Raw genomic sequence first — 25187 nt, forward strand, 5'->3', positions numbered from 1 at the left:
CCACTTTAAAGCAGCGCTCCTCCAGCACAGATGCTCGCTCCGCCAAATTCAGGGGAGAATTTAGATATTAATGATTTATGCTTTATTTGCATACAAACCTAATGCAACCCCACTTCAGATAATCGTATTTCGCCCGTTCTGAATTGAATTTTCGGACTGTGCACGTTCCGCCCCCCATGATGTTCGATAATGCGTTTCGAATGAATCCCTATAGGTGATCCTTCCATAAGGAATTTATGAAATGGAGGATGTAAGTGGACCTGGTTTTTTAGGGAAGAGTCTCAGCTGTGTCTGTATTTATTTTTTAAAGCATAGCCTAGGAGGCCGTGTAATACGTGTGTTCTAAATGCTAATGCTGTGAACTCCTCTTCATTTAGGTGTATCTGAAAATGCTTCATTTGTATGTTGTCTGTAAATTGTATATCTCTTAAATAATAATAATAATAATAATAATAATAATAATAATAATAAGAACAAAAACAAGAACAAGAACAACAACAACAACAACAACAACAACAATAATAATAATAATAATAATAATAATGCTTAATCTGTCTGTATATAATATATAAAACCACCTCTATGTAAAAAAATAAAATAAAATAAAAAAATACAGTTGATGACTACTATCTACGATCTACTTTTGCACTTTACAATTCTTTACTCCCATATTGTGTTTTCCACTGCCCAGCTGGCAACATGGAGTATTAAAAAAAAAAAAAAAGATTTTCTTTGTGTGTTCTTGTCATCTCATTGTGAAATAAGATGAAGGAGCTCTTGTCCACAGCGGAGATTACAGAACAATGTGGTAGCGGTCCACTGTGGTAAACTGTTAGAAGTTAATTCACAGCTGGACTTCATAAACTCACTGTATAGTTTCTGCGCTGTGTAACAAATCCAAACGGCTTGTTTTAGAGCACTCTGACTCCATCAAAGTAAATGCTCACGGTGAAAGCAAGACTGCACTCCTACTCGCCGCTGACACCTGCATTAATATGCTCCATCTCTCAGGCTTAAGCAGGTTTCTGTGTCAGCCCGTTAAAGGATCTAACTTACCCGTTCTGCACCCTAATACCCTAACTGACTGAATCTAGACCATACATGCTTCTCAAAACCTGGACATTCTGCAAAGCCTCGTCTATTTTGATTTGACTAGAGAAGGCGTACAAAAAACCGAAATACTGTGTGATTAAGGAGAACAATCAAATGTGAGTTAGGCGTCTAGCTGTTGAAACAAATCGCATTTGGTCAAGGGTCGCATTAAATTCTACTTTTTTGATATTATAAGTAAAGTGTTGTCTCTGGTATTCCAACATTTTTCTTTAATTACAGTTTCCTTTTTTATGTTTTGGTGGCAGTGTGATTCAAAATAACAACACTGAAGTAAAGCGGCTACTGATAATGTATTTTCTAATTTAATTTACACTAGTTCACTGAAGAGCTTGCCTCTTTGCTTAGAATTCCATTAATTGTTGATTAGCTTTTGACCTCTAGGCAGCAAACAGCTAAATAACAGAAAAATAAGAAGAAAAAAAAAGTCTGAATGGATTTTTTAAATCTTAAATTATTTTGCGTTTATATCAGATGCTTCACGCACGTATGGTTAATAATTAATTCAGTGGCACACATATGCACACATTCTGTCTACAGTATATATGTGTGGGTGTTCAAAATGGACAATCCTGTAGCTATAGAACCCTTATCCAATTACAGAATTATGTGTTAAAAAAACATAAACAGAACTCATGCAGGGGAATGAGAACTCTATCTAGCACACTGACATGAAAATTTGACTTAATTCATCCTTCCTTCCTGGATGTCCACCCCTTTGGCAATACGATATAGACATTTCATAGTTTGGATGGCTGTATTGCTTTCAAATAATAGTTCAGATACTACATTAATATATAAATTGCATGTACATTTCAGTATTTAACAGACCCTCATATCCAGAGTGGCTTACACAGATAAATTTATGTACAACACATTTATACAACTGGGTATTTACTGAAGTAATTCAGGGTAAGTACCTTGCTGAAGGGTGCAACAGCAGTACCACTCAAACCTTTGAGTTACAAGCTCAATTCCCTAACCATGATACTGTCAAGGCCTAAAGTAGTTTCACTCTTAAATACTACTTTCACAGTAATGCCTGTTGGAGGTACTACTGATTAGTACTGGAATGTGGGGTGTAACTGTAGTTCTTAAATCTGATAAAAGCAATGCATCACTATCCGGAAGTGCTGAACAAGACCACTGGTTTCCTTGAATATATAGGTTTTCGTCTCCAATGTAATAGAACTGAAATGGTGAACTTCTGGCCAAACATCTTATTAAAGAAACCCTAAACTGTAAATCAAGCATAAGCTAAATACGGCAATTCTAGATGTACACGCATATTATTTATTAATGAATATTAATATATTCAGCCTCATAACATCAGCATTATTATGTTTTGTTGACTGAGCATTTCATGCTCATTAAACAAAAAATCCAGGGGATCATGTGATTAAAAGTATTCAGGAGTGATGTCATTGCTCAGTGAAAAGAAAATCTGTTAAAGAGTAGACATTTCCATAAATGCAATCTATGACCCGATCTAATATATTTACTTCAAGTCTGAAATGACCAATGGGAAGCTACAGTTCTATAGTGAAAGGTCATGATGAATATGAATAACTTGACCAAAAAATAAAGTTGCGACCGGATTTTGAAATGAGCGTTCTCATTTAAAATAAATGCAAAAAATTATAGATAATTTTCTTTTAGAAAAAAAAAACTAGCAATGCTGTGGAAAACAAAACAAATAAAGTGAAGTTTGTATTTTCTCACTTACCTTTGGCTACTGTCCACTCTAGTGCTTTTCTGCGCTGCGCTAGCTATTCTACAGACACTACAATTTGTGGTGTTTTTTTTCAGCTTTCCTTTATCACCAAAACTCAAAAAGAGCTCTCAGAAACATTGGCTCTCAAGGAGCTCCCATAACCTTAACAGAATCATGAAAGATGACAGTTCATTTTTCACAGAGCCATACATCTTTCGGCATTATAAAATAATGGGCTTTCGGGACAAGGCTTTATGAAACCTAAGATAGTTAAATGTGGTGCTTGAGAAGACACGGGGAGCAGAGATCCCGTTCTTCTGGAGACAGGATTATTCGTATCCATCCCTGGAAACTACGGCCGCAGTAATATAAACTAGTAATAAAGATTAATCTGTTGCACCTCACAAGTTGAATAGCTTCAAAACTTGCTTGAAATAAGGTTGAAATAACTTTAAGGCACATTTGTGCTTTGTGTGTGCGCATGTACGCGTGTGCACGCACACGACCGTGCGTGTGCGTGTCCGCGTGGGTGTTTGCACGCGTGTCGCGTGGAAAATGTCGGGGGCGATGTGAGCGGATGCGGGGGCTGCGGGATCAAAAGCATGCCGCGCGGGGCACAGTCACTCACCGGGCATGTCTGGTCTCTTGATTCCACTGGCGTTGTTTGAGCTGTTTCCAAGGCCGTTGAAGGCTGCGAGGTTCTCTGTGCTGTAGGCCCTCAGGACGGACAGCATGTTCATCTGCTGCTCAAGATGGGCCGGTTCCGGTTTCAGCAGCCCCGGGGGGACTCCTTGAGATGAAAGCAGGCTCAGGCCCTGCCACTGCTTCTCCAGGAGCGGAGGCTGAGGGGGCATGCCGGGCCCCAGTATCTGGGAGTCCTTTGTCGCCGGCTCGCTCTGCATCCGCTCACCTCCGCCGCCCCTGCCCTCTTCATCCTCGGCCTCCATCTCCTCTTCTTCCTCCTCGTCCTCGTCCTCCTCCTCCTCCTCCTCCTCCGCCTCCTCCTCCTCCTCGTCCTCATCCTCGTCCGAACCTGGCCTGTTGGCGGCGGGCTCTGTGCTGTGGTCTGCCACCCCACCGTCGCTCTCGGGCGGGTCTGGCTCTTCGGACACTTCCATCTCTCTGCCGGAGACCTTGTCGGCCAGCTCGCCGGCGTCTTCTCCCAGCTTCAGGCCGCCCGTGTCGGAGGGCTGGTCCCGCGGCTCGTGCGGTTCTGGGCAGGGGCCGCCGAAGCCTTGCGGCCCCGGGCCCCCGCTGCCAGGGCCGTCGTACATGCCGAACTGCTTGAAGAAGTTGCTCTGAAAGCCGCTGGCGTTGGCGGGGTCCATGTGGTTCGACCAGGCCGCGCTCTTCTGCTCCCCCGCGGCTTCCTTGCCCGTCTCTTGCTGGGTCATCCTGTCCGCGTGCAGGCCTTGCTTGGTGGACAGGCTCTCGCTGCCAGGGTGGAGGGTGGCGGGAGCCAGCCTGGCTTTGCTCGCGGAGGAAGGCTCCCCCATTTGTTCCCTGCTCATGCCTTTCATGTCCAAGATGCCGCTCTCCTTGCGCTTGGCTTTTCCCAGGTGGTTGGCCTGCAAGTGGAGAGCCATCAGTTCGACGGAGGAAGTGGTGAAGGAGCAGAAGAGGCAGCCGTGCCAGGCCACGTTGTCTTGGATGGTGACGGAGGAGCCCGGCAGGGAGGCGGAATCTGGCCTGACGGACAGATCGAGCGGCTCGTACTGGGACTTCTCAGGTTTGCCTTCGGAAGGCTTGGCATCTGCTTTCTCCTCGCCATTCTCGCCTCGCTTGGCTTTGGCCTCGCCGCTCTCCAGTCCCAAATGCTGCGGCTTGTCCCTCGCTTCCTTGTCCTTCTTCAGGGAGCTGAGGACGAAGCTGTCCATGAAGGCCTGCAGGGAGCCCTGGAAGTTCACCCCGTTGCCCGCCATGCTCTGGTAGGCCCTGCCCAGGTCCGAGAAGCTCGCCGGCCCATCGCCGGACGGTGCATCGGGGCCCTTTAGGCCCTCAGGCTGGCTTTCGGGGGCTGCGCCCAGGCCGTGCCCGTGCCCGTGCCCGTGTCCGTGTCCGTGCCCGTGTCCATGCCCAGGCCGGTCCCGGTCTCTGGACGACAGCATCCCTGGCGGCACCCATTGGTGGGGCATCAGCTGACCGCCTCTGAAGTCCACTCCGCCAGGCATGCCCTTGAAGACCCCACGGAGGACATCGGGTCTGATGAAGACGCCGCCCTTGGCATGCTCGTCCTTGTTTTCGGGGAGGGGGTGTCCAGAGGAGGGTCCCCCACCGTTCTGCCGCTCCCGGTGGTGGCGCTCCAGGTGGTACTTCAGCGAGGCCGACTGCGTGCCCGCGTAGTCGCAGTGCGGGCACCTGTATGGTTTCTCACCTGTCAGGGCAACAGAAACGAAACAGCACAGCCAAAGTCAAATGAGAGCCTGGAGCAACATTTCACGCTCGCTGACAACAGAACAGCACTCAGACTCATTTTTGAGATGTCAACTGAATATGGTTTTCAGCTTAAACCAGCTCTTGCAAAGTAAGTTATCACTCATGTCAACACAATGCAATTCATTCACCATATGGTGCTTTCAGACCAATGAACAGATAATATTTTCAACGGACAGCAAAACTGTCTCGATATTATCTCTGTTTGCATGGGGGGGGTGTGATGCGGGCCTCCTCCTGGCCTTGTTCGCTGTCAGGCTCTACCTTGGCAACGAGGCAGTGATTTCTTGGACATTCTCTATTTGCAGTTTATCTTGGGAAACATAAATCACATCCTACAGAAGCTATATATTCTCTGTGGTATAGAAGTATAACCATTATAAAAAAAAGAGATAATAAAACCCCCAAAATAATACTGACTATGAATGTAAGACACAGATATAAAATGCATAGAGCATACAATGGACCACATAATAACACTCGTCAATAGCATGTACATAAACAATACACATATATATATATATATATATATATATTTATATATATATATATATATAATTTTGGTGTAACAAATATCTCTCCCCAGAGGCTGATTTCTGTTATAAAATAGGCCTCAGGGATCTTGTACATATAAAAAGGACAGTACATTTTTTGATTTAAAAATACTCCCCAGTAGCCTATGTATTGACATGAAACGCATCCTGCTAGCAATTACAATAGGCGTATAATTAAAGCCAGCTGTATAATCAATAAAAAATAAACAAAAAGGCTAAGCCTTTTTTAAAATGTATGAAAGTACCCTAAATAAATGTTCTAGTTGGGGCTACAGCTGGGTAGAAGATGGGAACAGAATCTAAAATTAAAGGATGTTTGTCAAGTATTGTGTGTATATATAGCTATAAAACGTGTTTAGATTATACACATGGAAACCATTTTTTAAACTGAAAAAATGTTGCATTGTTACGCAAGACTGAATTGAATGATTTAAGTCTTGCTCTGCAGTAAATCATGGATATAATTAGCAAATGGCATACTGCTCAAGTAATTTATCATTATTTGGAGGGCACCATTCCAGAAAAGATTCAAAGATCTGCAGACCTACTGCATTGTTCCTAAATAAAGGTCTACAAATATAAATTCAATATCATAATAATACCAGCCAAACCAGTCGGGAGAACACTTTTGCACAGGAATGCATATTGAACTGGTATTTAAAATAAAACATGCAAGATGAGTTTTTAACCCAATAAGGGCTTAGCCCCCAGGTGGGAAATGAGGCGCTGGTTGATTAAATAAGGAAACCTCTCTCCAAATGATCATCTCCAATTCCTTTAATAAGACAAAATGTTCTTTTGGCAACAATCAAAACATAAAATAAAAGAAAATAAAATAAAATAGTGAAAGAAAATAAGAGAGATCGGCTTTTGTGGGATTGGTAATAATCAGATGCTTGGATGAGAAGCCACGCAAACACACACACACACACATACACGCACACACACACAAGCTACACATCTTGGGGGTGCAGATGGGTTGAAATATTATATATAAATCCCAGCACAATCTAAACAAACCTTGAAGAGTAATCAATATCTATATTGCTGGGAGTGTGCGGCGTGCGGTTTGTGGACCATTTGGGCCCAGTAAGACATCTGCTCCATCATGCGTCAGGGCCACGCGTGACATCTGGGGAATTTACTGTATTCTGCCTTGCAACATTACACACAATTTACTGTTAAAGGTCATTATGCACCCGTTAATCCACTTTTAATTGATATTCGAACAAACAGGAGAACCTCAGAGAAACTTAATGGACTGTTGAAGCACCAAGGTAGAGAAGTGCTTATTTTTCATTGTTAACAAAAGTTTGACAAAACTTTTTTTCTTTTACATTATTTTTTTTTTCTGTTACTTCTTCACATTTTACATTTCTTGACATAACGAAAGGGGAGGGGGGAGTTAAATGAGCATTAATGGACAATATAAATAAACTCTAAGTAATGTATTCTCCTTAAGAATTACATATCATGTGAGCATCTGGTTCTGAGTGGCAAATGGAAAAAAAGGTTCCAAAATAAAAAGCATCCTAGCATTTCTCAGCATCCTAAGAATTCAGTTTCTCATTATATTTAATTTTTAACCACTAGTCCACTGCCTAATATCAAGTATTGTTGCTGTTCCTTTATGAAGTAGTCCAGTTTAAACACTTTCATTTGGATTCTTGTAATGTGTTACTGCATCGTAGAAACAGCTCAGAATAAACACTGAGGCACACCAAGAATGCAGTGAGAACAGTTAATAGATACGGCAAAATTTATGATTCATTTCCACTCGACTTTATACACTCAAGGAAGAACCAAGTTTGTAAACCATTCAGAAGTCATAGAGAGATAAAGCTGGAAGTTTTTCTTTCCTCTTTCAAAAGCTTATTGACTGTGCTGAAGCCGCAACTGGTCAGGAACTGCTGAAGAGCCAACTTCATCTATCAGATTTACAACTGATCAGAGCTCCTGTTCTCCTAAGCTGGGGAGTGGCTGTTTGTGTAGTTTGGCTAATGTAACCTTATAAAAACTGTCGCAGTAAAAGGATCATACAAGTACGCATCAAATCGCACGTGTCCCCCTTTGTGGAGGTTGGGAAAAACTTTCAAATGATTTTGTAAAAGTTACACACGCACACCGCAGAGTGAAGAGTTTTTTTTTTTTTTTTAAACACAGCTGCTTACTGCTAAATACAGCCTTGTCCAGAAGGGGACAATCTGTGTCTCTAATTGCTGTCACTGAAGCCTAGATTCATTATGTGACTTTCCCATTAAAATGTGAGCATTAATTTGTATAATGAAATATCACCCACTGCAGTGTTCATTAACTGTGCCCCACACTGTATACTGCACATTGTTAGCTACCTAGAAACTGTAGTTAATTTCACTAATGGATATTTTCCCACTCAGTGTTCGAGAGGAAATTAATACTGTAACATTAGCTCTTTAACTTTTGGAGAAATTTAAATTCACTTCATTCCTTTCAACAAAATGTTAGCGAGTCATTAATCTAGTATTTTTATTTTACAATAGAGGCCTGTTTTGTAAGCAATATGATTGTAGTTTTCTAAGAGGTTTGAGATACATCACACTTTATTTCAATTACATTTTTTTTTCAAGGAAGTAAATCTGACTAAGGTGTTCCCATATCACACACATGAGAGAGGCAATTATGATCCAATCTTGCGGAGGGCTACCATCTAGTTTCAAGGCACCTAGAGTGTTTGGGAGCCACTGCATAATGTATAGTACGTGTCATTTATGCTATGTGAAATTTAGTTTTCACATTCTAACTGTGGCAAGTCTTATTAGAAAGTAAGGGCTGCAGTGTGGCTTTGTCCTCTTGGTAGAATATGGCCCTTAATGGCCCCTTACTGTACAGTACCGACCTCAAGCAGGTATAATTCCTATTTAAATCATTAGGAAACATTTTCGCCTTAAAGAGTCACTGCTTGTTGCCCTTCCCCTATACGTATGTAGTGAGAGAAGCAGTGATGCTAAGGCATCGCAGCCCAGCTCCTGTTGACATGAGCATTCTGTGTCAGCAAAAAAAATCCTAATTATTTCAGTGTAGTGCAAGCCTCTATGACACTCCTGTATTAATTCCCTTTCAAAGCAGAGGTATGTGCTCATTACTTAGAGGGCAGAGGCTGTTTGGGTGGTCCACTTGTTCAGAGCAGGCAAAAAAAAAAAAAAAAAATGGAAATGATTTCTAAGCAACAGGAGATCTTGAGTTTTGAGCTTCGGAAATAGTCAGATATACATGCAAAGTCATTTACGCTGCTTGGGATTTTTAAAAAGTCTACACTAAAGATTTTTCAAATGCCAAAGGCTGGCTATTAAACCTTCCTTTTGAGAACACATTCAGAAACAGCTGCTGATAAATATATCACATTTTTAAGAGACCAACAATCCCCCAAGGGACTACAATATTCATTTTCACATTTTATCCATCCGGCAGCCAAACTAGAGGTCTTACAGGACAGACTGAACTGCAAACATAAAAATAAGGTTAAGGTATCCCTAATTTAAATAGATGGTACGCAAGAACTGCTTCCTGATTTACATCTTCAGTAAAGCCGTGCTGTTTTTGATAATACACTGCATTTATATTCTGCAGCAGACTCCAGATACTGTCAATCACTCTCTGTTCCTCGCTGGTTCGAGGAAAGCCGGCCCCTTTTTAAGTAGTTTAACAGTTAGTATGTGTACCAGAGCATTCAAATCAATTGACAGGATTACAGTTTCAGAGTGCTCTACGTAAATGGTGACAATATGGGTTTACTGTGGAGAATCACTGTAGTTGTCCTAACCCAAGGTGGCTTGCGTTTCCTTGTTTCAAAATGAGTGCATTTTACAGTACACTGGTTCAACGGCAGTGTCCCAGTGGGATTTGAACTCGGAACCCTTGAGCTAAATAAATTCTAGCAAAAAAGGAGACGTTGCAATAAAGTTAATTTTAGGTGTGTTGCACATCTATGTGAATAATGTACTGGGCAGACGTCCTTATCCAGGGCACTCTCCCAGTGTTCACTCAGCAATGGCGTGTCCGGATGTTTACTGGGGGCGTTTGGAGCAGCTTTCATGGATTCAGCAGTGTCCACATCATTACTCTGCCCCGGCACACCCTCAACCTTGCAGCAAGGCAGGGGGAGACGCAACATGGCTATTGCGGGGGACAGTGTGCGGGGAACCAGAAACAGGGCCGAGAAAGGATTAGCCCAGGGAAGGGGGAGGGGTTTCCTTTTCTAGTAGCGTAACCACTCCACGCTCCATAAATAATCCTCCACACACCATCATACTCGGGGCCCAACATGGCCAGACTGTGGCATACCTGTATGGATCCTCAGGTGGACCTTGAGGTGGTGAGATGTTCTGAAGGTCTTTCCGCAGTAAGGGCAGTCCTTCATGGCGGAGCCCAGGGCCCTGTCTCGGTGCTGGGAGGTGGGCGGCTGGACCCCGGCCGACGGCTTTCCGGCTTCATCCCCGGCGTCTGCAACGACACAGGGCACGCACGGTCAGAACCGCCACCACCACCACGGACCTCGGGGAGGGTCCTCGACATCGCGCGTCGGGGAAGCGTTCCTTTCTTTCCGTCTATTTTCTTCCTCCCTCCGAATCTGCTAACGCTACACAAAGTCAAACACATCAATGGGACTGCACAGCTATTTCTCCCACCCATTTTCGACCTGACAGAATGCTGACAGCCCGTAAGCTTTCAGGTCTCCTTTTCATATCGCCCCAGTCCTCCCCCCTGTACTCTCTTCATCTTTTATCCTCACTATCATCGTCTTCGGGTAGCATATGGTGAATTGTACTGAAATGAACAATACAAGAAAAGAAATGGCTGTCTCAGCAGAGGCCGAGCGTGCTGTAGGGCCCTGACTTTGATAGGTGACGTTTCCTCCGCCGGCGAGATGAAAAGGCGATGACTTGAGGCCCCGCCCACTCTGAACTGTTACTCATTCAGACGTGTGACAAGTCCAACAAACTTGCATCTGGAATTAGTCAATTAACCCATGTAAGGAATATGCCAACTGAAAGAGATCGTGCACAAAACATTTTTTTGTTCTTTTTTTTTCCGTGGCAATGCCAGTGCAAGAAGATTTTCTTAAAGCAAAGTATTCCACTTGTAGTATTCACAGGTTCACGTTATACCATATGCAAACTAGGAGTGATCTTATAAATCGCAGAACTGACAGCACAGAAACCAGAATAACTGTCTTGTTTGAAATGTCCCCCTCAATGCGCTAAACAGAGTGTTATGGCGTGAAGAATTTGTTGAAATTGTACAAGCCTACAGTATGAAGAAAGTATGTGTGCCACCCCTCCTTACCCACCCCCGGCCAGGCCAGTAAAACAGTAACTGGCCCTCATCCACTGCTTGTGTTGCCAGTCAGTCAGCACATGACCCACGACAACACAAATAAGGTTAAAAATGTTATTTTTCTAAGGCACATGATATGGTATGTGGGGGGGAGACACTTCTGAATCAAGCAACCCACTCAAGCAACTATTTTACAGACTCATAAGCTTCTCTTCCAGTAATCTTCCCCACTCTCTTTCTCTCGCTCTCTCTCATAAAAGAACAAAATTAAGATTTAAGAAGCAAGGAAAAAAAAACACAATCAGCATCTGCATATTAATTGTTGTGACTGAGCTGATTCTCGTGATCTTTATGATCTAATACTTCATCTCTCACCCTGGTTCACTTTGTATAGTCTCTCACATGTACCTACTTCATTATAGCCTCTCATACTCCCCTACCCCACTTTGTGTACCCTCTCATACTCCCCTACCCCACTCTGTGTACCCTCTCATACTCCCCTACCCCACTCTGTATACCCTCTCATACTCCCCTACCCCACTCTGTGTACCCTCTCATACTCCCCTACCCCACTCTGTGTACCCTCTCATACTCCCCTACCCCACTCTGTGTACCCTCTCATACTCCCCTACCCCACTCTGTGTACCCTCTCATACTCCCCTACCACACTCTGTATACCCCCCCATACTCCCCTACCCCACTCTGTGTACCCTCTCATACTCCCCTACCCCACTCTGTATACCATCTCATACCCCCCTACTCCACTCTGTATATCGTCTCATACTCCCCTACCGCACTCTGTATACCCTCTCATACTCCCCTACCGCACTGTGTATACCCTCTCATACTCCCCTACCCCACTCTGTATACCGTCTCAAACCCCCCTACCGCACTCAGTATACCCCCTCATACTCCCCTACCCCACTCTGTTTACCGACTCATACCCCCTACCACACTCTGTATACCCCTCATACTCCCCTACCCCACTATGTATACTATCTCATACTCCCCTACCGCACTCTGTATACCCTCTCATACTCCTCTACCGCACTGTGTATACCCTCTCATACTCCTCTACCGCACTGTGTATACCCTCCCATACTCCCCTACTCCACTCTGTGTACCCTCTCATACTCCCCTACCCCACTCTGTATACCCTCTCATACTCCCCTACCCCACTCTGTGTACCCTCTCATACTCCCCTACCCCACTCTGTGTACCCTCTCATACTCCCCTACCCCACTCTGTGTACCCTCTCATACTCCCCTACCCCACTCTGTGTACCCTCTCATACTCCCCTACCCCACTATGTATACTATCTCATACTCCCCTACCGCACTCTGTATACCCCCCCATACTCCCCTACCCCACTCTGTGTACCCTCTCATACTCCCCTACCACACTCTGTATACCCCTCATACTCCCCTACCCCACTATGTATACCCTCTCATACTCCCCTACCCCACTCTGTATACCTTCTCATACTCCCCTACCCCACTCTGTGTACCCTCTCATACTCCCCTACCCCACTCTGTGTACCCTCTCATACTCCCCTACCCCACTCTGTATACCCTCTCATACTCCCCTACCCCACTATGTATACTATCTCATACTCCCCTACCCCACTCTGTATACCCTCTCATACTCCCCTACCACACTATGTATACCCTCTCATACTCCCCTACCCCACTCTGTGTACCCTCTCATACTCCCCTACCCCACTCTGTATACCCTCTCATACTCCCCTACCCCACTCTGTATACCCTCTCATACTCCCCTACCCCACTCTGTATACCCTCATACTCCCCTACCCCACTCTGCATACCCACTCAGACACCCCATACCACACTCCACATTACCTCAACACACCCCTACAACACCCTAAAATACCCTCAAACACACCCTGTTTCACTCTGATACCTGTTCCTACACTCTCCATAACCCACACTGAGCCTGGGGTTCAGTGTTCCCAACACTCTCCATAACCCACACTGAGCCTGGGGTTCAGTGTTCCCAACACTCTCCATAACCCACACTGAGCCTGGGGTTCAGTGTTCCCAACACTCTCCATAACCCACACTGAGCCTGGGGTTCAGTGTTCCCAACACTCTCCATAACCCACACTGAGCCTGGGGTTCAGTGTTCCCAACACTCTCCATAACCCACACTGAGCCTGAGGTTCAGTGTTCCCAACACTCTCCATAGCCCACACTGAGCCTGGGGTTCAGTGTTCCCAACACTCTCCATAACCCACACTGAGCCTGGGGTTCAGTGTTCCCAACACTCTCCATAGCCCACACTGAGCCTGGGGTTCAGTGTTCCCAACACTCTCCATAACCCACACTGAGCCTGGGGTTCAGCGTTCAGCTTGCCCCTCCGATGTGCCTTAACCCAACTGGGCTGAGCTCGTCCCCTTCCGTGTTCATCCATCACAGAGATAGCACGGATCCCGTGCGATTGTGGGCACAACCCTCCAAACACCCCACACCCTCGTGCCGTACAGTGTTCTTTTCCTTTAGAGACTGGCAGGAGAGTCAGAGCTGGTGACGGCCTGCCTGCATCTCTGCCTTTAATCAGCTGACTGATCCGGGGCTTTTAATGTGGCCGTTCCAATTACTGTAAAAGTCATCCTGTACCATATAACCACAAATATTGACAGTTTATTGCACAACACATTTATGACATTTGAAGGTCACCCCGCATATTATACATTGTCTTTTCCAGAAGTGTCTGGGATGGAGAGACGCACAACATCCCTGCAACTATAACTATTCTCTGTTTTTTATAATTTATTTAATTTATAGAAAAAAAAGAAGAAAAATCTATGAGGCACGCAGCATTTAAATAATTGTCACCAGCAGCTGGGCACTTGTAAAAGCCTGAAACTATAACTCTTATTGCTCTCCTTCATAAATGTTTATAAAATGGCACCATATACTGGTATACAGTCAGTGCTTTACTTTCAGGTTTTATGGCTTACATGGCAAACTGTTCAAGGAATAGGTGAACATGTCCTGGTATATGTAAGGGTATAATCGGTTTGAGATTTTGGCTTATTTTATTTTGTCAACAATATTTCATTTTTCCATTAGAACTGTTTTATGATTAAAGAGGAAAATGCATTGAATCTCCCGCAATAATGTACAAAATATTAGATGCTACTACTGCTACTACTACTACAACTACTACTACTAATAATAATTATAATAATAATAAGAAAAAGAAGAAGAAGAAGAATCATAATAATGTGGTTCAGGCAGCCTAACTTCTGTTTAATAATACATGATAAAAAATATCAAAGAATATAATTGGCATCATATCTATAAATGATTTATCACTTTTCAATTTCAGGCACAATAAACATGGTTAGTCTCATCTCCTGCTCTTTTATGGCCTTACCCAAATGTAGTGTAACATTACAGAAGGAAGAATGAAGATGAAATTGTAGTAAAGTCATACAAGCCATCTGGGAGGAGGATAAACATCAGTCACCCTGGCGACTGTCTGGAACAGTACCGTCGTGTCAAGGAGAGCAGAGCTGGTGTGACACAATACACACATCTGAGGACCCACCCAAAAACAAGCATACCTGTGTGTATGTGTGCGCGTGTGTGTGCCTGTGCGTGTGTGTGTGCGCGTGTGTGTGTGTATGTATATTGACGTGTGTCTGCTTGTGCGTACATTTATGTGCGCATTTAACTGAGTGTGTATGCGTGCGTGCACGTGCATGCATATGTATTCACAAGTGTGTATGTGCATGCATGTGTAAGCATGTGTGTGTGTGTGTGTGCGTGTGTGTGTGCGTGCGTCTTCTTGTGTGTGTCTCCTAAGAGACAGACGAGAGTGAGAGGGATCCTCTCCAGACAGACCACACCCTATTCCCATTAATGGCTGAAGGAAAAAAAAATAACAAAGAAACACAACAACAAGCAAAAAAAAAAAAAAAAAAAGGCCTCTCCCTTAATGGTGCCCTTGCAATCACACTTCCGAGCTAAATTGTTCTGTGGTTTTGATTACTGTGATATCACACACAGGGAATAAAAAAAATAATCATAAAACACAAGATGTTTCCATTATTATAATGCATCACGTGCTCTGACAAGCGACTGGCCTCTCCGTGCAGAAAGAAGAAAATGTGAAAGAAATGTTTGGTTTAAAAAAAGAAAAGAAAGTAAAATGTGATGACATCATTTGAAAGGCATTAGCTTTTAAAAATGCACCCTGAGGGAATTCATTTCCTTACTCCGGAGCAACATAACACCATCCGGCTGATGCGCTGTTCTCTTTTTTATTTGGACGGGTGCCATCTTTGTGAACGCCTGGTTCATGCAAGTTAATCAATTTGAGGTTTAGTTACACTGCTGAGGCTAGCATTCTACGGACTGCTAGAAAGTAATTTGAACTTGCAGAATTTATTAACCAAACACCAATTATCATTAAACACCATTGCATTATCCCTGCTTTTACTACCTGACAAGAACTGCTTAATGAAATTTTAGATTAAAGTTATTTAGTGGTTGATTTATTGTACAGAACTCCTGGTACAGCCCTGTGTACAGATGCTGGTAGATGCACTTTTTTTTTAAATTTTTTTTTTAAAGAAAGGCATACACAAGAGACCCGGAACCCTCTATGGTATCACGGCAACCAATGCAGCCAAGAGGAAACATTTAAATCTCTCTCACTCCCTTTTTTTAAATGAGCACCATGTATAATACTAGGACTTGGGCAGGGGGTGACTATGACCTGTGTGGCAAAAAAAATAAAAAATAAATAAAAATAGAAAATAAAAACCCTGTTTACTGCATAATGCTTGCAAGATGAAACAGCCACAAAATGTGTTAGATATAAGGCTTGTGAGTAAACAGGGGCACCAGATGTTCTTTGATGTTAATAATGGCATTTATTATTAATATTAATTAGACTGCATTCAGCAATACATTTGGGCCATTTCCAAGTCAATTAAGCAAAATGGCATTCGGGAGATGTTGAGAACGACATTTTAAGGCAGGTGTTCGGCGGTCCCCTAATAAAACATTTTCACAGCTACTGAAAAACAACCATTTCAAGCTGAATTTTCCTTTGTCTGCAGTGAAGCTATGTTATCTTGCTCCAAGCATTGCTGAAATGTTCATAATGCTTTTTTATTTATTTATTGAGGTTTAAAAAGAGAAATAAAAAAAGGATTGCTCTATATTTCATTTATTGTGTTTAAATTGGACATGATAAAAGATCTGCATTTTCATGTCAGAGCACACAGTGGTTTAAAAAAGATGCACTTTGCTATATGTATGGATGAAGGACAATTTATGTCATTTGTACACAGGTATACAGGCACAACAAAAAAAGATATGTATATATATGTGTGTGTGTGTGTGTGTGTGTGTGTGTATAGAAATCAAACGACATTCATGATTCACAAGGCAAAAATGAAATGCAAAATAATATTCAGCACTAAATACTAGTCTTTGCATTCTCCATTAAAAAATAAATAAGAAATAAAAAATGTAATTCCACACATACAATGAGCACATGCGGTTGCAAAACAGAGGGTATATGTGTGTTCTCTGTGCCCTTTTTCCCTCTATCATGTAAAAATCTAGACCTTGAAAGGGTTGTTGCACCTCCAGTGAGCTCCAATTTGGCACAAGTTTTTTTAAGCTCTGCAACACACAGCCCCATACAATGGTACATTAACAATCTGTGCATTCATTTATCAGCGGGCGCGTTTTGGACTGTGTATTTATGGCACGGTGCACTTTTCATAGCTGAAAATTAATGAACATACCTCTCCTTGCAACAAACATGCACCTGTGCTGCGCAGATAGTAATCAGAAACATTCATTTTTATTAGCACGGCCGCGAGTAAAACTGCTATTATACAACAAAAAAACAAAAAGAGAGAGATGCTTTTTTTCTGCCTGTTTATAACGTGGAAGGATTGCACACAGGTTTTATTTTTTATTTTTTTGAACTGAAATCAGTTTTCAAATTTATTAAACATGTTAGTTTAATGAAGAGGGCAGCAGAAAAATAAGAGGAATTAGCTTTGTTTTCGTGCATTATTATTATTATTATTATTATTATTATTATTATTATTATTATTATTATTAATAATAATTTTCCTGCCAAGACAATCTGTACCAGACTTCTAAGCCCACTACCTCCACCAACGCCATTCAGTTACACTATGCCATTCATTAAAAGCATTAAACAATGTATTAGGCGTAAATAAAACATTAACCTCAGCTCTACTCTAAGGCTCAGTGTGCGCACCATAGGTCATCCATTTACCACAAATCTATGGCATGCATTTTTATTGATGCATATGGTCTCGCAAAACAAAAGGCGACGGGACCGTTTTGCTCTCAGTCGTGCAGAGAATACCCTGGTGTATAATTGCGAAAGATGGCGCAGCCAAACAGTCGATGTATAAATGATGATAACAACAATGGACGCTCTCCTCCTTCTTCAGCAAATGACAGAAGGAGCACCTCACTGTCTTTAAAGAGACTGGCTCTGCTGAGCTCCCCAGTCAGGAATGGTGCCATAAGTTTGCTGGCACCGGTCCATCTTTGTTTTCTTTGTGAAATCTGTTTCAAGCTTCAAAGATGTTACAAAAGAAAAAAAAGAGGCTAAAGAAGCACTGAGGTCTCACTAACTTTATTATTCTGCCACCTGATCACAGTTATGAGTAAAAGAAAAGGCTGTGACTTGGGTGATAATGCCAGGGCTCCTCTGTCTCAGGCAGACAGGGTGGGCAATGTGCTTCCATTGGGCCGTTCTACAGGGAGTTTGGATCTCTAGGATGTAAAGTTTAGGGGTGTTATTTGGTAAATATTAATCATGTCCCCTGTTCGGAAGAGATTGATTACATTCATTTGGCAGACGCTTTTATCCAAAGCGACGTACAAGAAGTGCATTTTCATGATCGTAGACAACTGCTGAACACGGGTTCAGTAAGGTACAATTACTTATTTTGTACAGCTATTTCTAGAACGAGAGGAAAGATTGACTGCTCATCATCAGAGAGAGCTGGGAAATCTGCAAAGGAATATTGTGTTCTGTTGATTCAAATTAGATAGAGAGAAAGAGAGCAAAACAGAAAGAGAGAAAAAGAAAGAGAGAGTATAATATACTAAATCATACATATGTCAAGTAATCATCGCCAAATATCCAAAAATATATGCTTATCTTACAGCCAACTTATATGAGAGGCTGTGCCTTTAATACGCATTATGATAGAAAAAAAATCTCAAGGCTAACATTGATTTCCTATTTCTTACGAGAACAAGGTAAACTAAAGGGGCCCTACAACCTGTAAAACAAATTTAAGATTGTGATGCTTAGATGCATAGCACGCAGGCAACATCATTATTCCTGCCGTCGTCATTATGCTGATATTAATAACAATAATACAAATGTAATTGTACATAATAAGGTAAGTCATTAGCATGAGGAGACACACTTGCAATTCTCCCTCAATCAATATCTCAATTACAAAAATGTGCAATGAATAAAGACTTTTTGAATATATGGACAATCAATATTAAATAAGAGAAGGTTATTCAAGCCGCCTACATTCACTTGGGTTACATTATTTGGTTTTTCCTGAATTGGTCGAAAATAAAATAAATATATTTTTTTTAAAAGCTGCCCAAAAAGCTCTTTCCTCTCGTTCTTTCTTGCCCATTGTTTTTGGGAAAAGAAAAGTAAAGATCTAAGGCTAGATATTTAATGTCTGAGCAGTTCAATCAGGATGTATTAAAAGCTGTGATTTGTGAAGTGGCTTTAAATACAGGTCCTCACCAGTCCTCACTCATTGCCCCTGTTTTCCTTGCCTAGCTACCCTTAGAGCTAAATAATACACAGAAAAACAACCCTGCAGTATTATGGTATTAACATCATAAAATGCTCTTTGCTTGGAAATGAAAGAAAATCAATAAAATTGTTTAAAAAAAAATTGTTACTCTCACTTCCCCCACACCCCACCCCTTTCCCCACTTCACACTTCTAGGTTTACAACGCAGATGGGAAGGATTTCACCCCATATACATATTCCTATTAAAAAGCACGCTCCACTCCACTCCCACAATGTTAATTTGTTATGAAGGTCATTGACAGAGAATAATAATCACCATTGGGGATCTAACAATTTGCCATTTCAGAACATTGCTACGCTGATGACTCAACTATTAATAGACTCCTTCTTATATGACTAAAAACTATTCTGCTATTTTCTCAAAAAAAAAAACCCTTATGTCTTCTTCTTGGTGTCACATCTTTTATCTGAAGAAGATATCTGACATTTGGTGCAAATTAATGTGAACCTAAACCCCAAAGAAATTTCCATCATGACTGGATATTGGAAAATTAAATAATAATGTTTCAGCTAGAAGGGTGAATAACTTTCTTTTTTCTACTTCTTTTAATGACACTGCTTTCAGACAACGCCTCCAATGAGCTAACATTCCAGCAATAACTAGGATTCTACTGTAAAGATCCAACACACCAAAAATGTTTACAACTAAACAATACCAGTTTACTTAAAACTAATTTACTCTGAGCCACAGCCTTGCTGTGGCATTCAAACATATGTGTCTGTTTTTGTCAGTGAACAAAATAATTCAAGCTTAAGCTATTTTTATCTGGCTTTAAGCGTTTGTTCTTTTAAGTGATCAGCATTTATAGAATCACAAATGGAAGTTTGAGTCCTTTATCTACAGAGGCTCAAAATCTCAGTACTAATTACAAATTAATCTGGATCTGTACATCTGCAATATGAGGGCAATAATTTGTAACGCTAGGCACTATCTTATATACTTATAAATACCCAAGCATACGGAGCAGGCAAAAAGCAAGAACTAATGAAGATGCACTGTTCTATCTATATACACTGTACTACACTAATATCAAGGTTAAGGATTGCGATTATTAATAATTTATAATTAACTTCCTAAAATGAGTATTCCAAGTTTGTCTTCAATATACCAGGCCTTGGATACAGGGTGCTGTTAAGGAGAAGCTCATTCATGTTGTCTGTCAAGTAGTTTATCCTGCTACAAAGGGGGGCCACCATATAGTATACAACATATACACAGGCATTTTAAGTACACAGAATGGAAACTACCAGGTTTGTCAGTAAGTGTCAGAATTCTATCCAGGCAAATCTTTGTAGCCTGATAAGATTTAACAGTAGGGGTTCAACCCAGTCTAGCCTTGCAGTGTTGCATATGTCAGAGAATAATGTGTTCTGCTAAACTTGTATATTCCACAAACAGCATGACACTGCAGCTATCGTTGTCATATATTTAGTACAAATGTGGGCATTTCTGGAACTACGAGCAAAATAAAATTGCATGTTTCCCTACCGCATGAAGCTCAGTATCTAATAAATGTCACCCATTTCAATGGTACAGTAAGTGAGTAATCAACACATTGGGCTGAACCTCAGACAGGAAAAGGTGGCCTGGTGATTCTTCGCATCCCCGCAAATTTAAATTTGTTAGCTCCCACTGACAGTGTCGCCAGGCTGAGGTCTGATTGGCTAAGCTGCTGTTTGTGTGTGATCCCCAACTCATGGAGCAGTGCGGTACACTAACCCCCCACCCCCACCCCATGGCCCCCTACACCCTGGCAGGATGACTGTGGGTACCTTGACTGGCGTTAACTGCTTGTGGCATGAGAGGAGGAAATAGATCATTAAATGGAATTAGCTGAGCCACCCTCATAGGAACCCAGTGCTGTTTTCAATCAGATCGTTTCCTTTTAAAGGAACCAGAATCTCTGCACATTACCGCCATTAAATTGGACTTTAGTTACATACCCTGTTTCTGTGGTAGTGTTTAAATCTCCTTTATCCCTATAAAGTGAAAAGGGCAGACATTTTGTGATGAAGTAAATGCTTCAAAGGTTGTCCAAAGAAGTATTGCCTTACCCTTTAAACAGACATTCACTTTTTGCTCTCTCTGTCTCTCTGTACACACAAACAGACGCACCAGCATGTCTAAATATGAAGACATTCAGTGAGCTCCATAATGTTTGGGACAAAAACTTTTTTTCATGATTTGGCTCTGTACTCCACAGATTTCTATTTGTAATTAACATGTGGTTAAAGAACACATTTACAAAATGGATGTTCAACTGGATTCAGATCGAGTGAATAAATTGGCCAGTCAAGAATGTTCCCGTTTTTAGCTTTGAAAACTCCTTGGTTGCTTTAGCAGTATGTTTGGGATCATTGTCTTGCTGTAAGATAAAGTGTTGTCCGATGAGTTTTGAGGTATTTGGTTGATAAGGTGCTTCTCTACAGTTCAGAATTCATTCTGCTGCAGCTATCAGCAGCTACATCATCAATAATGACATGCGAGCCAGTATTTGTGGCAGCTACACATGCCAAAACTCCCACCACCATGTTTCAGAGATGAAGGGGGCACTTCGGATTTTGGGCCGTTCCATTTGGCCTCTACACTTTGGTCTTACCATCACTCAGATACAAGTGAATCTTGGTCTCATCTGTCCAAAAGACCTGTATTTTCAGAACAATGCAGGGTATTTTACGTACGTCTAAGCAAATTGTAACCTGCCCATCCAATTTGTGCAGATAACTAGTGGTTTGCATCTTGCAGTGTAGCCTCCGTAGTTCTGTTTGTGAAGTCTTCTGCAGACAGTAGTCATTGACAATTCCACACCTATCTCCTGAAGAGTGTTTCTGATCTGTCAGACAGGTGTTTGGGGATTTTTCTTTATTATGATGTCAATTCTTCAGTCATCACCAGTAGAGGTCTTCCTTAGGCTACCAGGCTCTTTGTGATTACTGAGCTCACCAGCGCTTTCTTTCTTTTTAATGATGTTCCAAACTGTTGATTTTGGTAAGCCTAAGGTTTTGCCTATGTCTCTGGCTGTTTTTTATTTATTTATTTATTTCATTTTTTTCTTATTTCCCAGACTCATAATGGCTTCCTTGACTTTCATTAGCACAACTCTGGTCCTCATGCTGACAAACTCCCAATAACAGACTCCAAAGGCAATCAAAAGCTTAGAATCAAGACTAGATACTGAAAGCTCTCTTATACCTGCATCAAGAAAACAACTGAACATGCCTGACGAATCAGAAACAATGGTGCAGTCATTTGTCCCAAAGATTATGGTGCCCTGAAATGGGGGGACTATGTAGAAAAAGTGCTGTAATGTATATATGGTGAAACCACAATGTATAAAAACACCTTCTAATAAAAGCTGAGAATCTGCACTTTACTCACATGAGAACTGTTTGATTACAAATCTAAAATTGTGGAATACAGAGCCAAATCAAGAAAACATGTCTTTGTCCCAAACATTACGGAGAGCACACACAAATACAAAAACATGCATGCACATGCATGCACAAAGACACACACACACACACACACTAACAAAGGAAAAAAGGGAAATGCTATTGCAGCAAATACGCACAAGTAATATGAATGATTCAAAACATTAAGCAATGGCAGAAAAGAGATATGCACGAGACACGTTTGGCAAGCACAAAATGCACATGTGACTCCTCATTGCTTTCAAAAGAACAACAGAAATGTGAATATCGAAATATCAAGCTAAAAATCTACGAAACCTTATTTAAATAAAGGTTTTCATTAACGGCACAATGTTTTGACTGAAAGCACGATAATTGCCTTTTGCTGTTGTTGTTGTCAGCGTTGGTGATGCCAGGTTTGAATTTCTTTAAACTGTTAAATGATTATTATATCAACCTAGGGGATAACACCACTATGCAAACAAAGAGGAAAAAATAGAAAGGGGGGAAAAAAGTATGGAAATAAACTGACAGCAGATGTAAGTAATAAAATCAATCCAGAAAGATCACAGCATTCGGTAATGACTGAAGCTGTAAGACCAATCCTCTAATAGTCCTTGATGGATAACTGTATGAAAAAGATACATAATTTTTTGACTTGCCATTTACACAGCATTGCACCTGAAAGCAGAGCAGAATAATAGACAGTTTAAAATGTCAAGGAACTAACTAAGAAAGAGGGTGGATCGGTCTGCAGAATCTCAATTAGAAAAGGGAGCTAATAACAATGGCTGTTCTGAGCGAGAGGAGAAGAACTGTCTTCGGAAACATTTACTTCCCGAAAAATACTTCTGTCCAATTAGACCCGTGGTTGGAGTTGACCAGTCAGACACAAAATACATCTAGTTATGAAACCCATCATAAGTATATTCTCTGTCTCGAAATGCATGTATAGGATTTACCTATCTATCCCACTGCAGACCTGCATATTGAGTGGAAGCCAGGAGCACATGATTGTGCTAATTAATCTGCCATTGTGGGCAGGGGAACAGCTGCAGTGGTCTCGCGGATACGTTGTCAAAGGAAAACAATGCAATGTTAAGCTTCCGACTGAATCTTCCATTACAAAGGAGGTCTAACACAAGCTAAATTCATAAATCCACAGATCAATTTTTACCAGCACTAATGTCTGACCTTTAAAGGGAAAGGTTTTTACATACTTAATTTCAGCTTGAAATATGGTCAGATATGTGATACCTAGGATTTCAGCCAACTGCTGGGCTGGGAAAACAAACAGATTGGGAGAGAGGAAGGTGGGAGCTGGAAGACTTGATCTTTTAAACAGAGCGCTGCAGAAACAGCACTGGGATTCACCGCATGGGCAATGCTATTTCCAAAACAATACTTCTAACGAGATTAGGTTGGCTCCATCGATCACTCTTATGTGGCTTTAATTTGGGGATACACCAGTCCAAATCCGTGAAACAGTTTCCGATACGGCAAATGTCCCCGAAAGATGCTCTCTAGGGCAATGGTACCCTTGGGGGGAAGGGGTGTCAGGTGGCGAGGTGAGGTTTCTTAGCATTCCGCTTCATAATCAACTGTGCTAGAATTTGGGATTTTGTGTAGCTTTACAGTCAGCCAAGTGTCTAAGTTTGCCGAGGAAAACACTGATCTGAGATGATTGAGTCACACACAGCATGCTCTCCACATTGCTGTGATAGTTAATAAGCAACCTGATAACAATTCTTCAGTGTTCTAGAAAAACTGAGAAAGATGCAACACATGGTGGAGGGATCTGAAATATGTAATTTGATTTTCCAAATCAAAACAATCACGAACCAGCCCCGTTGTACATATTAAATTTTGCCTATGGGTGGGGTTAGCGGATGAATTAGCCTTGTGATAATGCAGGGTCTTTGACTATTACCTAATAATTACAGGATTAAAAGTTAATTTATTCCTGCTCATAACCAATAAAGCTCTTAAATGCAATCCATATTTCCTTAATGTGGAGGTTAGAAAATAGCATAAAATAAAATATTGGGTCAGAATTAGAGCTGGAAGGTTAGAGGAAGAAAAAAATATTTGACATTAAATGAAACTATTTTCATTACTGTTGAGATATTCAGATTTGAAGACTTCAGTAATCTCCATTAAGCAGTCTGTTAAAGACAGATAAACATGGCTATGATGAATAAGTAGATAAATATATAATGAATGAAACAGTAGCAGGGGTAAAATCTATGGGCTGTTTTTTCATCAAGCAGAAGACAATGCCGAAAACACATCGCGAAATGGAGTCTGACGAGCGAAAGGAAAATTTGGGAGGATTTGCAAACGATGGCTCCTGAAGATTGAGAAATACTCAAAACAGCACAATCCTAGAGACGTGAGCACGGTTTGTGGCGGGGGAACCTGCTGTCAGCGTAGGCCCCTCCAAGAACCCCACAGCCTGGCATTACATTCAAAGGAAAACATCGCAAAGAGACGGCGAGTATAAAAACTATAAAAACGAAACAAAGAAAAAAATAAATATCACAAATAGCTCTGACACTCAGCTGCTGAAAACTGCACTTCCTGCAAAGGTCACATGACCCTGTTCTTTACAGGCCCTGAAGGAGAAAAGAAGATTGAGCGATTTCGCGGAGTAGGTGACCACTTCCAAGTCGGCATCCTGTACGGATGCGTAGCCACAACACTTGTGCAAAACAACCAGATGGCCCCTCTTACAGCACGGTGCCCCTGAAATAGTGGTGCTGCTGGGATT

At 41.7% G+C, this 25187-nt stretch overlaps 1 protein-coding gene across 10 annotated transcripts in view; it reads right to left on the reverse strand.

The window, feature by feature from the left end:
- Positions 1-25187, reverse strand: part of znf536 (zinc finger protein 536) — a 165290-nt gene that overhangs the window by 43552 nt on the left and 96551 nt on the right. For 9 of the 10 annotated variants that reach the window (XM_035396757.1, XM_035396761.1, XM_035396758.1 and 6 more), the window contains 2 exons: positions 10132-10290; positions 3453-5207 (listed from right to left, as the gene is read on the reverse strand). In XM_035396757.1, the coding sequence (XP_035252648.1) occupies positions 3453-5207; positions 10132-10290 (1914 nt within the window). The remainder of the gene's footprint in view (positions 1-3452; positions 5208-10131; positions 10291-25187) is intronic. The other variant, XM_035396762.1, reaches the window with a different exon arrangement.

Source organism: Anguilla anguilla, chromosome 16 (assembly GCF_013347855.1).
Source record: "Anguilla anguilla isolate fAngAng1 chromosome 16, fAngAng1.pri, whole genome shotgun sequence".
Taxonomy (NCBI): Eukaryota; Metazoa; Chordata; class Actinopteri; order Anguilliformes; family Anguillidae; genus Anguilla; species Anguilla anguilla.